The sequence below is a fragment of the Nicotiana tabacum genome, chromosome 17 (assembly GCF_000715075.1).
Source record: "Nicotiana tabacum cultivar K326 chromosome 17, ASM71507v2, whole genome shotgun sequence".
In the NCBI taxonomy this organism is placed as follows: Eukaryota; Viridiplantae; Streptophyta; class Magnoliopsida; order Solanales; family Solanaceae; genus Nicotiana; species Nicotiana tabacum.
In genome coordinates this window covers 3355561-3370506 of record NC_134096.1, presented here as the reverse complement: position 1 = coordinate 3370506, position 14946 = coordinate 3355561, and the positions used below count along the sequence as shown (strand labels likewise).

The window sequence follows — 14946 nt, the reverse complement described above, 5'->3', positions numbered from 1 at the left end:
GATAAGTATAATAAAGAAAAATATAGAACAAAAAAATTATTTAATGACTCTACAAGTCTCTAAAATTTAATAGAGATTTTATTCATTAAATTCAGACAATATTATTGAGAATTTTAGAATAAAATTTAAAATAAAAATATTTCAAGATTAATAAAATATATACCTTCTCTTATATTAGAAAAAGAAAGTGAACAGATAAAAATATTAAATAAAGTAATTTGCTAATAAAATTTTCTATTAACAAATTAAAAATACTAAACATTGGATAATAGAATAAAGAAAAATATAGAACAAAAAGTTATTCAATGATTAAATAAGTCACTTTAATTTAATAGAGATTTTATTATTGGTTATATCATATTGACAAATAAGATGACAATTAAAATTTATTAAAGGAATACGATTTAATATGTTCAAACAAGCCTGATCATAATTTAATTTAATTAATATTGACTGTGCATCGCGTGGGTACGACTACTAGTATTATTAAAAGGAGAGGAAAAAACCATCTCCTTAAGCCTAGTGGCAGCCTAGAAAAAAGCAACATGACATAAGTAGTTAATAATTAGTTATTTAGTTAATAATTAGTTATTGGTTATTATTTTTTTAATTTAACTATCTATAAATTAATAAAATAAAATATTTTATAATAAAAAATGAAAATTAAAATAAAAACTGTCCATTCAAATTGGAGAGTAGTTTCAAGTTAGAGTTTTTAAATTATTTTAAAATTAAAAAATAAAATAAAATTAAAACTGCCAATTTAAAATTTCTTTGTTTTTTTAAATAATTTTTGTTAATAATTAGTTATTGATTATTATTTTTTAATTTAAATATCTATAAAATAGTAAAATAATCTATGTTATATTAAAAGAGAAGTAGTATCAAAATATTAAGCCAATTGACAAATTAATAAAAAGTCACATTAGTAAATGTATAGTATTAACTACTTGCTAATTTGACAATAAGAATAAATAAGGAACAAACAATTTATTTGTTACTATATGATGTGTATCCTTTGAGTTTGTATAGATTTTGTTATATTTCTGCACACTATATTAAATAATAAAATATAACTAATATTTATTAAAATAATATGATATATTAGATCATAATTTTATAAGATTAATATTCTGTCAAATTTTTCGCGCATCGCGCGGGTTCTAACACTAGTATTATTAAAAGGAGAGGAAAAATCAATCTCCTTAAGCCAAGTGACAGCTTAGAAAAAAGCCACATGGCATAACTAGTTAATAATTAGTTATTGGTTATTATTTTATAGTTTAACTATCTATAAATTCATAAAATAAAATATTTTATAATAAAAAACAAAAATTAAAAAAAAACTGTCCATTCGAATTGGACAATAGTTTCAAGTTGGAGTTTTTAAATTATTTTAAAATAAAAATCTATAGCTACCTAATATATATATTATTAAAAGGAGAGGAAAAAGCTCTCTCCTTAAGCCAAGTGGCAGCCTAGAAAAAAGCCACATGGCATAAGTAGTTTAAAAAAAATAAAAAAAATAAAATACTATATATTAGGTAATGTAATAGAAATAATTAAAATTTTAAAAACATTTAAAATTAGAAATAGAAGGGAAAGATGATTTGAACTTGAGATTAGATTAAAATTATGATAAAAACGCTCAAACTATGGATAGGACCGCAAAATTAAGGTTTTACTAGATAAAGAAAAATAATAATAGGATAACAAATTAAAATATTAAGAATACAAAATAAATGTCTCATGTAGATAATTTAGTAACGAAAATAAAAGTTAAACTTTTATCCTGAAACTAAAAGGTTAATTACACGTGATATAAACTAATTATAAGAAAATACAATAGATTTAAAATTTGCTAGTTAAAAAAACTTATGTATTCAATATCCATATTTAGCTCTTATAAGGTTGTAGCTGTTGTGGAATAATTCACAATGTTATGTACGAAACAAGAGAGCCTTATGACAAATATTTTTATGTGTCCACGAAACATCATTTTCATTTCCTAAAATAGCATAAAAGAAAGTCCAAAGATGAGAATATACTAAATCAGAATATAAACATCCTTCAATCCCAAAGATTGGATTCTTCATTAGATGAGAACCTAATCCTATGCATTATGTATGTTTAAGCTCTGAATCATATTTAGGACACGTGTGAAAAACCATAGCTCTAATTTCTTTCATTTTTTTATGGTAGTCCATCGGCGACCTGCTTAAAAATCTTTCTGCAGGTCACAGCTTTTAAAGTCGCCTATGCAATGCTTTTCCTTTTCCTTTTTTCAATTGTAGAAACTGACTAGTATTTGTTTCTGCACTGTGATTTGCAGACACAAAGTTTTTGGGCTTTTTAAGTCATTCACATATGGTCCTTGTAACCGTATTGTCAACTTGTCCAGTTCATCAACTCGAACCTTATTCTTAATTATGTTGGTGATGTTATGGATTAGTCTCTCTTCTCGCCAGTGACTTTGCTCAGCATTTTTCATCAATTGTCGGCATGTTCAGCTGACCTCAGAGGATTTCCATCACCTAGCAAACATAGTGTCATTATAAAGAGCACTTATTGTTCCTGAACCAACTGATTTTGAACATATGCTTTCATGCATTGGAACATCATTTTAAAAATACTACATACTGTTTTCTAGAAATATATTGTTGCAGAATCAAGTTCATAGTAACGAGCTCCGAAATCTTTGACAGAAGAGCCAATGCCACCAGCCAACAGAAACAAATCTTGCCAAAAAGTCATAAAGTGCTAAATAACAATGTCATTACATAAAATCTGCAAAAATTCCAAGACATAATTTTCGATTCTTACCAATCATACATGCTGCAAAGGTTTTTAAATACTAAAATACTGCAATCTTCCCAGGTCAGAAGCAAAAGTTTACAATTTAGTTCTAGTTTCTCATGGACCAAGATATTCAGAAGCCATTTCATGTGACCTCTTTGCAGGAAAAAATGACCCCCAACACCTCATGCTGATCTTTTCAGGCACAACAGCACTCTCAATCACAGCAACTGGAGATCAGTTTATTCCACAATGCAAACTTACCTGTAAAATTGTAATCCAAATTCAACAAGATTTTATGGTGGTTACAAAGACAAGCCGACAGGAGATGACTTCGATATGAAAAGAAAGAGTCAACAAACAGTTATAGTGGTTATGCATCAAGCGACCCAATGACTGTCCACGAAGCCATTTTTCTAACCAATTGAAAAATGACCAGCAATTGATATGATCTACAAAAAACAGACACATGAGGAAAGAGAACCTTGACAAACTCCCACTGCGGCTGCGGCTGCGGCTCTGGCTTCTCCTGGAACTGCGTGGTTTTGGGCTTTTACTCATGCTCTGGCTTCTCCTGGAATTGCGTGGTTTTGGGCTTTTACTCACACTCCGGCTTTTCCTGGAATTGTGGGGGGTTGGGCTTTTACTCGCATGTTTTGGACGCTGTGGCCAATCGAGTCAAATATAAAATGCCAACAAACAGAGGATTCCAAGTAAAAAGAGAGAAATGTAATCAAATAACTTAATACTACATAGTAGACAAAATGGTTCGTCTGCCAGATTCAATATTTCCAGGTCTCCATGTTATTTTAGAAGAGAGATTTAACTTACAGATGGTACTGGAGATCTGGATCTTGATGGAGATCTGCAAAATGTCCACAAACAACTCAATTTAATATCCAACCTTCCGCTTAACAACTTTCATCCAACTGCCTTGATCCACTTCCACGTCAGAGTGACCATAAGCAAAGTAGATATGCAGAAACCCGTAATCATTTCACCATCCCAAAGAGAAAACAATGACATGTATGAACCCATGCAAGTTACCTAGTTAAGGAAGAGTTCTAGTCAATAATTTAAGTTTGTGCTGTTTGAAAGACCAATTAACAGGAAGCGAAAGAACCAATTAGTGTCTTTATTAGCTTGGCAGATGGTGATCCCAAATTCAAATTGAAGTTGGTATGCCAATCCAGCTTGACCATCAAAATCCATGATCTTCTTGTTCCCAATCTAGCACCGACTGACATTTCATGATGCTCATTAGAAGAGAGACACCATAAAAAGATTCCGAAGTTGCCATCTAGAAAGCACCATACCTCCACAACAAAAAATGTTGTAGGCAAGATCCTATCCACTCAAGATCCTAATATGCAATCCAAGATCCTCGCATATATCCAACATCTAGAAAAACCAACAATGTGACTTCTCATATTTACAAAGGAAACAATAAATGAATATACCTTGACAACACAGTATATTTTCCCAATACGACATTTCCAAAATGCAAAAGTAACAAAAAGCATAGGAACAACCAACTTCTAAATCTAACACCCCACAACTGTTTTCTTTCTAATGGATTCAACTGGAAAGCAGTACCAAGACATCCATTCTTAACTGAATGGCCACGTTTAATAGCAGAACTTGCAATGAATGTTAGAAATTCTGGACAGCAAGGTTAAAAAATAAACAACAATCCCGTGCACAAATTGGTTAAAAGATGAACAGGAATCTTATAAAAGAGCAGAAGTATAATGTTCCTTAACTTGTTTGGTCTATCAAATGGTTTGACATTACTGTCAAGTTCAAACCTTTAAGCAGAATGAAGATAACATCTAGATATCTCTCTCCCTCCCAAAAAGGCAGACGCAGTTTTTTTACCTTACCATAACACATGGCCTCTTGAAAATCCAGTATGAGCAGGATATTTGCTAATGGTAGCTTCCCATTCACCCGCTAAGCCACCATAACTTTCCAGATCTATTGCAGATAATATACAACTCAAAGGCAAGTTCTATAGAGCGGTGGTTAGACCGGCCATGTTGTATGGGGCTGAGTGTTGGGCAGCCAAGAATTCCCATACCCAGAAGATGCAAGTGGCAGAAATGAGGATGTTGAGATGGATGTGCGGGCACACTAGGCTGGATAAGATTAGGAATGTAGATATTCGGGAGAACGTGGGCGTGGCTCCCATGAACGACAAGATGCGGGAAGCGAGGCTTAAATGGTTCGGGCACGTGCGGAGGAGAATCATAGATGCCCCGGTTAGGAGGTGTGAGACGTTAGCATTGGCAGGTACCAGGAGAGGTAGAAGACGACCTAAGAAGTATTGGGGTGAGGTGATCAGGCAAGACATGGCAAGACTTCAGATCTCCGAGGACATGGCTCTAGATAGGAAGGGGTGGAGGTCGAGCATTAGGGTTGTAGGTTAGGGTTGTTCCGGGGGCGGGGCGGGGTTGGCCTGTTGTTGTTTCGTTGTGGGTTGTTAGTGGTTTGTGTAGTTTCCTCACTATTTTCTATGGTAGTATTGTTGTTTATAGTTATTGCTTTTACATCTATTTTTCTATTTCTTACGATGTTGTTAATATTTTTTATCTTCTATTGTTGTCACTGACCTATTGTCTATTGTTTATTTTTCTTCTTCTCGAGGCGAGGGTCTTTCGGAAACAGCCTCTCTAGCCCTCTGTGAGTAGGGGTAAGATCTGCGTACTCTCTACCCTCCCCAGACCCCACTTGTGGGATTATACTGGGTTGTTGTTGTTGTTGTATACAACTAAATAAAGCATAATAATGCATCACGAAGTAAGGGGGAACAATTAGAACATATTTTAGATGAGCTTTGCAATGTGAACTTGTCAATTTTACATGCAGAGATATGTGAACGCGAAATGAGTCACATTGCAAGAGAACTTTTGCTTCAAGGCCATCTTACTTCAACAACAATACAAGTTTAGTCCAGGGTTCAGGGTGTTGAGAAACAAGGTGCTCAGCTGCTTGCCCACTAAATGAATGAAGTCCAGTTAGGATGCAACAACTAATTCACAGGTACCTCTCACAATGAGAAGATTAAAATGATTCAAATCGATAAGTACAAGGACACAGATAAAAACATATATAAGTGTTATACTAGATGCATCTTTTACATACCCAGCCCTAACAACAGAAATGGGTTAGCATATAACCAGTAAGGAAGATTACCTTGACACAGAGCGTCCTTTTAAACCAGAATGGGGCTGAGACGACACTGATCGAGAACGAGATCTTGTACGCTTTGAAGATTTAGCTTTAGGAGATTTGCTGCTAGGAAAGAGAATATCAATAAGATCCATCATAGCATTAAAAGGTGAAGTCACTAGTTAACTAGATATAATATTTGCAAACTACGTTATCCAAACCTTCTGCTCCGGCTACGACTTGGACTGCGGCTACGACTACCGCTCTTTCTTCCCGAGTAAGAACGGCTGCGGCTGCGGCTTCTAGAATTATGTTCCTTCACCTACATATGATGGAGAGTTATGGTATAGAATAACAAACAAAAAAAAAAGGCATTAAGCATGCTATAACTGAAGTATTTTAAACATGTCCCCATCATACTCGAATCGTCGAACGAGAAAAAGCATTCCGGAACTCAGATTCATCAAGTTTTTTTATCTATATACAAAGAACATTAATTGCATTTGTTAGTTGAGCAAAAAAGTATTTCAAATATCTTTGAAACAAAATTCAGGCTAATATACGGAATAAGAAAAGAGATAACTTACAGCATATTTCATGTCATTGTAGTTAGTATAATCCACAATCCCAGTGGTCCCTGAAGAGCAAAACTAATTGTTACCACACCATCCGCAATCATAAACTAGTTAAGGAGACCAGATGCTTCACACGATGAAAATTGAGTAGAAGCACACAAAAATTATGTCAAAGATAAGGCTTCACATATTTGAAACACAAATAAGAAAAATCTGAAGCACAATACTTTGGACAGGCCCTTAAACTGCTTGGTTAGACCTTTGCATCATTTTTAGTCACAAAACCACTACCTTGAACCATCCAACAAGTCTCAGCTGAAGAGTGAAGCAAACCCTTAAGTCAGACAAAACATATCTTGCAGAAGGCTATACAGTGATGCAACAGATGCTTTATCAGTCAAAACAGTTGTAGAACTGGAAGACACTTATTCCTACATTGCTATCATATGTGGCAGATATGAACTTCATTCTTGAATCTTTTTGGAGTACAATGGGTATGGGTAGTGCCTGTCCCATTGAAGGAGACAATCAGCTGGCAATAAAGGAAGGTAACTGAGGAAGGGAAATCACTCTGGAGAACAACTCCTTTGTGCAGACAGTTTGCAAAGTGTTTAAGTGTCCCACATTGGTTGAAGGAATGGATGGTTTAACTCCTTGCATGGTCTTCGACAGGCCTCACCTCATGAGGTAACTTTTGGAGTTGAGGTAACTTTTACTATACAGTGATGCAACAGATGCTTTATCAGTCAAAACAGTTATAGAACTGGAAGACACTTATTCCTACATTGCTATCATATGTGGCAGATATGAACTTCATTCTTGAATCTTTTTGGAGTACAATGGGTATGGGTAGTGCCTGTTCCATTGAAGGAGACAATCAGCTGGCAACAAAGGAAGGTAACTGAGGAAGGGAAATCACTCTGGAGAACAACTCCTTTGTGCAGACAGTTTGCAAAGTGTTAAGTGTCCCACATTGGTTGAAGGAATGGATGGTTTAACTCCTTGCATGGTCTTCGACAAGCCTCACCTCATGAGGTAACTTTTGGAGTTGAGTTAAACCCGACGCCCATTTTCTAAACATGGTATCAGAGACACACACATCCCTATTCTTGGATTATCCAATGCTGAATCCCATGTTATACTATCCACACACCAGCTGTCCCGTCTTGGGCAGTGGGGATGTTAAGTGTTCCAAAGTGGTCCAGAAAATGAGTTGTTGTCTCCTTATGGCTTATATGGTCTTGGACAATCGTTACTTAATGAGCTAACCTTTGAATTGAGTTAGTCCATGGTCTCTTTTAAAGGTGCTTCAGAGATGCTTTGAAGTTACAATAGAGGCATATACGACATAAAAAGATGTTTATGAAATTTCGGTTTTTGGTGTAAAGTGCATGATATAGATGATTTTAATCCTCTTATGGACTTTATAGAATCTTTTGCATAGTTGTAAGAAAATATTAGAAAAAAAAGGGGGCTTGTTACAAACTTGCAATTAAGAATAATATAAGTGCCTCATCGGGTTTCCATAGATAGTTTAAGGGTCTTTATTATCATTTTCCCCAGTAATGCAATATAACACAAGTGTAATTGAAATAGTTAAGAAAGAAAAGAATCACTACAGAACATATTCATTTTTGAGAAACTAATAACACAATTTAAAAATAAGAAAATATCATTCTCCCAACAACAACACATTGACTTCAACCATTAGATGTATTTACGACAAGTGAGGGTAGTTTCTTTTGAGTGCATCCATGAGGTACCGGCTTGTATTGGGTGACTTATAGAGAACCATGTTTTGATGTAGGTTTCTCTACTCTGTGGTGTACTGCTTATATACCCAAACATCGATAAAATTACTTACCTAGTAAAAAAGCCAAATGAAGACAATTTTATGTCTAGAAAAAGAATTCTTAAATACCTAAGACAAAGCTAGCTCCTGGTAAATTGTTCAAACTCATCAAAAAGACCTACCAAGGCTATTTTCCCAACGAAATGTTGGAAATGATAGCATTGCATAGACTTTTTAGCTAAAATTGTTCCTTATATGTAGGAGTAGCTCTGTTTTTCTCCTTTAAATATACCCTGCAGCATCTTTTTAGCTAAAGTGGAGCACTTTTGGTCTAAATAACGGAACAGGGTTAAAACTAACGATGACACTGTTAAAACACCAAAACCTAGCGGTAAAAACCTAAACCTAACGCTTTCCTCCAATTCCTTAATCACCAATGAAGAAAAGACGTGAGAGGCACATATGCTTCTAAATCCCTTTGCTCTGAGATTTCTGCTCTCTATGTCATAAGGGATATAAAGCATAGCTCTTTCAAATATCTCAGCACTGATCTGGAAATCTTTTGATCGGAAGTGCTCGTCTGCAGTCTGCACTATGGAAGAATCAATAATAGATGTTAAATGATTCATAGAAAGCTTTTCCACTTTTATATACATTACCAACAACGTGAAAAAACAGAAACAAGGTTTTGCTTTCTTTATTCTTTTTTATATATGTCCATCCTCCATTAACCTTTGGAATTTATGGCCGATACAGTAAAGATTGAAATCTTTCAGAAAGGATATCCATTTCACATATTACCAATAAGAAATACTTAATTATGATAGGCTGCTAGTAACTGCCAGAGGCTAGCTCTTATTAATACAATAATTATGCATCAATCCCAATTAGTTTAGGCGAATTCTTAGTAACCATTCTACTACATTAGGATCCTCTTTAATAATGATACATTAATTAATTCGACAAAACAACTTTTTTTGTTATTTGCTAGAATTCATTAACCATCAAATTACATAGCAAAATGTGAGACTTTAGAACAAATCAGATACGACAACTTCAAAAATAGAGTGAGTTTAGTTATTGCCTTTCTCCTTAATCGCAACTTTTTTTCATAGAGCTAGAGTTCATGAATTGTGATTGAGGAATTGGGGGAAAGTGTTGGGTTTAGTTTTTTACAGCTGGATTTTGGTGTTTAAATAGTGTCACCTTAGTTCTATCCCCATTCAGTTAGTTACACCAAAGGTACTACTTTAGCAAACTTAAGGAATTAAAAATGCTCAAGGGTATATTTAGAGGTCAAATACAAACCTGCTCCCATAGATAAGGGACAATTTTGGCTAAAAACTCGCATTACATGTATGAACTAAATCTTACTTCGCCCTCTAATTAATCATACTTCCAATGAAAATGTAAACCCCTTATTGAACAGCAGGTTATATTACATGACTAACAACACTTCATTCAAAAGATTCTAAAAGCTCAGCCCAATCAAACAAAGAAATAAACAAAAAACAAACATCGCAAAAGAGAAGATAAATTGCTTATCTAGTTAAATGTGAAAGATCTCAGGGGTCACTTACTGAATTGGATTAGCCTCTTTATAACATTTATCATGCTTATTCAAGATTGGTGGCAAGCAATAAATTAGATAGCAGTACTATCTGGTTTTGGATGACAATCTTATCACCAAGGGAGAAACAGTCCAGGCACCACTTCAAGATAGGTACCAACATTTATTCAAAGCATAAAGGAGGCGAATGCAAAGGTAAGCACAAAATGTCCTTCAACACGAAAATGGGAAAAAAATAAGCTCTCCTTTTTCCTTCTATCTTCTCCTTTCAGTCGACCGGAGCTCCCACATACCTATCCAATGATACCCCCAAAACGACTAATCTCCTCCGCCAGACCACCTGGGGTGAATCATATTGCATGTCCTCAACCCCACCAAGGAACATTTCTTTTAAATTTTCCTCCTTTCTCCCTTTTTCTGCTGTCGTTTTGCCTGCTATTTATTATACTTTATGCCTTCTTCCTCCAATCTTTTCTGTATCTTTTTTTAGCTTTTCATTTACTTTTTCCTGCAGTAATATTCTTTTAACTTTCTGTTATTCTTTCTTGTGTTATTATAATAGTATGTCACCAAAAGAAACTTTTATAATTGTTTGTCTTGAGTGGATGTAGTTATGTTTTGAATGACCATGTACAACTATAAACTTCAGCCAGGTATTGTAGGACCAAATATTTTAAACCAACCCTAAGCCAGATACCCGATTATATGATGTAGCTGACTGAATCTAATATATCAACCCTGGCCAGGATAGAAATCTCACCCATAATCCCATCCAAACTGAGGGATGATATCACTTTTTCCAAGGCAAGCAGGCTAAACTTCATAGTACAAACTAAGCCACAAATCACTAAATCTATACTTAATCCAAGTTACTGCAGCATTCAGCAATTATGTACGCTCAATAAACCCAAAAGATTCTACTACTCATGTGTTGCTATCAGCAGCTATTCTCTCAGGCCATAGAACACAATTTGGTTTTGATCCAGTCTAAAAAGACAATATTAGATGCTATAATGGGGAAAAAGACACTTGAAGACCCAATGATTAACCTACAGCTACATTCTACACAAGGTTTTAAGAAAGGCTTCTACTTTAAGAAAGCGCTTCTACTTCACTACAGAGGATGATCAGCTAAACCAAGACCAGAAGTTCTACAACAACCAAAACAGTTGAGATTCAAGTTGTTCAGCAAATAAATTGCTATTTTCAAAACAACAGATTACAAATCCTTCTTCTCCCACCCCTTCTCAGAAGAAGAAAACTTAAAAGAAAAAGTGAAAGGGTAGCTTCAGAGACTTAACTCTTCGTTTATCAAAATATAGGTTCCTGATGTAGACAAGCTTTTTGTGGTGTAGTATAAAACAAACCTTTATATAACCCAAGAGATAAAAGATAGGAGCATAAAACTAGTTTCTGTTGTCTATCATCTTACCACCACCCTCACGGAAAACTTGTGAGAAACAAACATCCCCAGCTCGACGCATGTGATCCTATATATAAGAAACATAGAATACAAATATTCAGCGGCTAGAAGATAAATATTGGAAAAAGAGGATAACTTTTTCCCTTGACTTTATGATTTACCACTCAGACATCACTCACCTTAAGATCCTGCCAGGATGCTGAATGGGGCAATCCGGTAACTAATACTGAAAATAAACAAGTGAATAATAAGATCAAAAAATATAAAAATGCAATAAAGCATACCGCGCAAGCACATTTACAATAAACGTGCCTCGATACTCGGTACGTTTGGGCGCTCCAAATTTGTGATTACGACCACTACTATTGCCACTATAACGATCATTTGCAGATGAGTTACCACGCCCACCATGTGCAAGTTCAACCTGTGTAAATATAAAAAATATGTACAATTTTAAAAGGAGTAAGCATCTAAAAAAGAAAGCTATTGAGCATTTAAGTGTGATATGTGTGTACGATATGTTAATTTGCCTAAAAGACAGACTAGCAGCAAGATGAAACAGACCTGAATAAAGTGGAAGGGTAATATAACTGATTCCAACTAATATGGGACAAGCATTTAAAAGAAAACCTAATGGTTTAGGTGAAACCTTAAGGTCATCGGAAATATAATCAAGACATACGAATTGGAAACCCTGATTCAGTAAAATACAATTGACACATACTTATTAAAGCAAACCAATGATATGGTTGATTGATATGTGCGTACACAATATGCTGTTAAGACTTTACTAACCCTCAAGCGATGCCCATCAAAATCATAGCCATCACGCCCACGAATAGCATCATCAGCATCGCGAGCCTCTTCAAACTGTTAATTTTTCCAACAAAATGATGTCAAAATAGCTTAAAATTCCAGAGGGGTATATATCCAATGAAATTCCTTTTAGCCAGTGCACCTAAAACTCACCTCAACAAAAGCATAACCGGGGGGTCTTGGTGGAACTTTCAGATCAATATGAGCTATCGGGCCATACTACAATTATACACCACACACATTTAAGCTTCAGACTCAAAATAATTGGAAATTAGTAAAAGACATCCAACTAAAGTATGAAGCAAAGTGTACTACAAGTACCTTGTAGAACAGATCCTCCACTTCTCGCTCACGAATATCACCAGGAAGATTACCAACATAAATTGTCCTACTTGAACGACTCATTATTCCTATAAAAAGTCAAAAGAACTTACAATTAAATCCCACCTGGGAAACAAAATTTAGATAAAAACCAAAATGTCACAGACACACAGGGAAGGAGCCATGATTTCAAACAAGGGGATTCAAAAAATACAAAAATGTCACACTTGGAAATTCAACTTGTAACCTAGCAACTTTTGAAACCCCTTTTACAACTGCACCATAATTTTATTTATGCAAAGGGGGTTCAACAATTTATATATAAGCAAAAAACAGAAACCATTTTTGCCCTAGTTACCTAGTATAATTTTAGGACAAAGGGAATTCAATTGAACCCCCTTTCACTCCCTGGCTCCACCCCTGCATACATACAGACATACACGCATACAATGGTGGAACCACCTTAGGTTTAGCCCTTTTGCCGAAAAATTACATTGTGTAGCTAGGTCAATTTTATTATTAGGTATATATATACTATATATTGAATCTCCTTAGCTTTAGCTTCTTGTATCTCTATTTTTTATATTTTGACATTCCTTATTGAAATTACTGGCTCCACCACCGCATATATAACACATACATACATACATACATACATACATACATGGGTGCACAGTTACATACATACATGGCTGCACAGTTACATATATACATCCATAGATTTTGTACATTATATACTTTGATAAATTATTTTGCTAGTGTATAGACTACTTCTATGCTGGATCTATCTCTGACGGAAGTTTTAACTCAATTGAAAAACAAATTTTACCGGACAAAAATGTAAGAAATAAAAATTGAAAATAGATCTTTATAAAGGGAACGACCATGAATGGAGACTGGAGAATCGTACCTCAGAAGATTTGATGACGGATGAAAACAGAAAGCTGAGAAAGGAGAAAATTTTGGGAAGGTTAGGGTTTTAAAGATTAAAGGGTTGAGGATGCTGCTATAAATATCTTGTTCTCAAACCTGCTGTCTACGTCTTTAATATTTTTCTTTAGTTACATCACAAATTGTGAAAATTATGTTTTCCGACAAAATTTACTCTTTACTAAATGAAAAATTTTATGCTTCCTTTTCAATTTCAACAAGTTATTATGCTTTCTTTTCAATTTCAACAAAAATACATCATCCTTGAAAATTTAAGATGGAATAAATTTAAAGTTTGTTTTGAAGTATTGGAATGAATTTAAAGTTTCTTTTGAATATTATAGAAGAAGCTTGCTCTAGAATTATATTAGTCTAAAATAAATATTTACTATCCGAGAAACTTATTTACCATCGCAATTTAAAATAACAAGAAGGATTAAAAGAGATGTTTAAAGTGAAATAAAACAAATATGTTAGTGTCACACCTCTTTTTTCCTCCAAGATATGTGTGTTATGGATTATAGGGAATTAAAGAGATTTTCCGATTAAAGTGACAAACTTAAATATTAATTATTTTATTTACAGAGTCGCCACTTGGAATTGAGTTTTTGGGTGATCCAAGTCACCTTTTATTTGAATCCCTAGTCAAAGGAAGGTTTGACTCTATTATTATTGGTGTGCGAAAATAAAGTCCGGATAAGGAATTCTATTGACCGGGGAGAAGCTGTAAGGCATTCCCCGAGTCTCGTGGTTCTAGCACGGTTGCTTTATTGACTATATTTGGCTTATATTATTTTTGGATAAACTGTATTTTATTGGATTTCTATGTTTTATCTATCCGCTTTTAATTATTTTAAAATAATTATGAAATTTATTTAAGCAAGTCGCGGTGTCGCGCACTTGTTATTTTGTACACATCGCAAATCACGCCACGTGAAATGTACCCGTGATTCGCAACATATTTATTTTAATTATTTTAAAGTTGTGGTCAAGTCGTGTGAACGCGCACTTGAATCGGGATTTACGTATCATAACTATGCCACGGGAACCGTACTCATAGTCGCGAATATTTATTATTAACTGCGCCTAGAGTAAGCTACGAATGTTCAAAGATGTTCATCCTAAACTAATTTGAGATTATTATAAGGTCAAGGAGTTATGGATATAAAATTATCTTTGGAACAAGTGTATGGTTTTAGCTATTTGGAGTATTGATAAATTATCTAAATTTAGAAATATTTACAACCATTCTATTTAGTTGAGTTACTTTGGGGGGGGGGGGGTTAACTTTTAACTACTCTCATAGACGTGATGACCGAAAGGCAATAGGCTCAGTGGTATTTAATGGCCTAAATCACTTTTCCTCCTAATAACCAAAACCCAAAATACTCTTTACATTATAATATTCTAAAATCCAAACTTCTCTACCCAACGAAGCCTTTCAATATATCGTAATCTCAACCAAGCAATTACAAATTCTCAAACATAAGTCAAGCTAAACGGTGTTTAAAAAATAGCAATTTAAGAAGTTATGTTTGCTAACTAATACTTC

General features: G+C 34.4%; 1 protein-coding gene across 11 annotated transcripts; it reads right to left on the bottom strand.

The window, feature by feature from the left end:
* Positions 1 to 2753: 2753 nt before the first annotated feature.
* On the bottom strand, positions 2754 to 13513 carry LOC142161646 (serine/arginine-rich splicing factor SR30-like). Of its 11 annotated transcripts, none has more exons than XR_012701021.1 (16): positions 13375 to 13513; positions 12465 to 12553; positions 12297 to 12362; positions 12123 to 12197; positions 11640 to 11751; positions 11507 to 11553; positions 11337 to 11394; positions 6555 to 6604; positions 6388 to 6444; positions 6189 to 6289; positions 5992 to 6093; positions 4113 to 4197; positions 3920 to 4036; positions 3628 to 3843; positions 3281 to 3459; positions 2754 to 3060 (listed from the first exon to the last, which is right to left on the bottom strand). XR_012701021.1 is itself a non-coding variant. In XM_075233875.1 (14 exons), the coding sequence occupies exons 2-14, from the start codon at positions 12546 to 12548 to the stop codon at positions 3057 to 3059; spliced, it is 969 nt and encodes a 322-aa protein (XP_075089976.1). In that variant the 5' UTR covers positions 12549 to 12553; positions 13375 to 13513; the 3' UTR covers positions 2754 to 3056. The 11 variants fall into 11 exon arrangements, 3 of the variants coding, with proteins under 3 accessions (XP_075089976.1, XP_075089977.1, XP_075089978.1); XR_012701024.1 differs by having other exon boundaries at positions 5992 to 6090; XR_001657770.2 differs by having other exon boundaries at positions 3628 to 4036.
* Between the last annotated feature and the right edge of the window lie 1433 nt (positions 13514 to 14946).

Excerpts from the sequence above, each read along its gene's own strand:
- LOC142161646 (XM_075233875.1), bottom strand. The coding sequence starts at position 12,548 with ATGAGTCGTTCAAGTAGGACAATTTATGTTGGTAATCTTCCTGGTGAT. Across the intron at positions 11,554-11,639 it reads CAAACGTACCGAGTATCGAG|TATTAGTTACCGGATTGCCC; the intron begins GCACGTTTATTG and ends GTTTATTTTCAG. Across the intron at positions 6,290-6,387 it reads TTTCTCGTTCGACGATTCGA|GTGAAGGAACATAATTCTAG; the intron begins GTATGATGGGGA and ends CATCATATGTAG.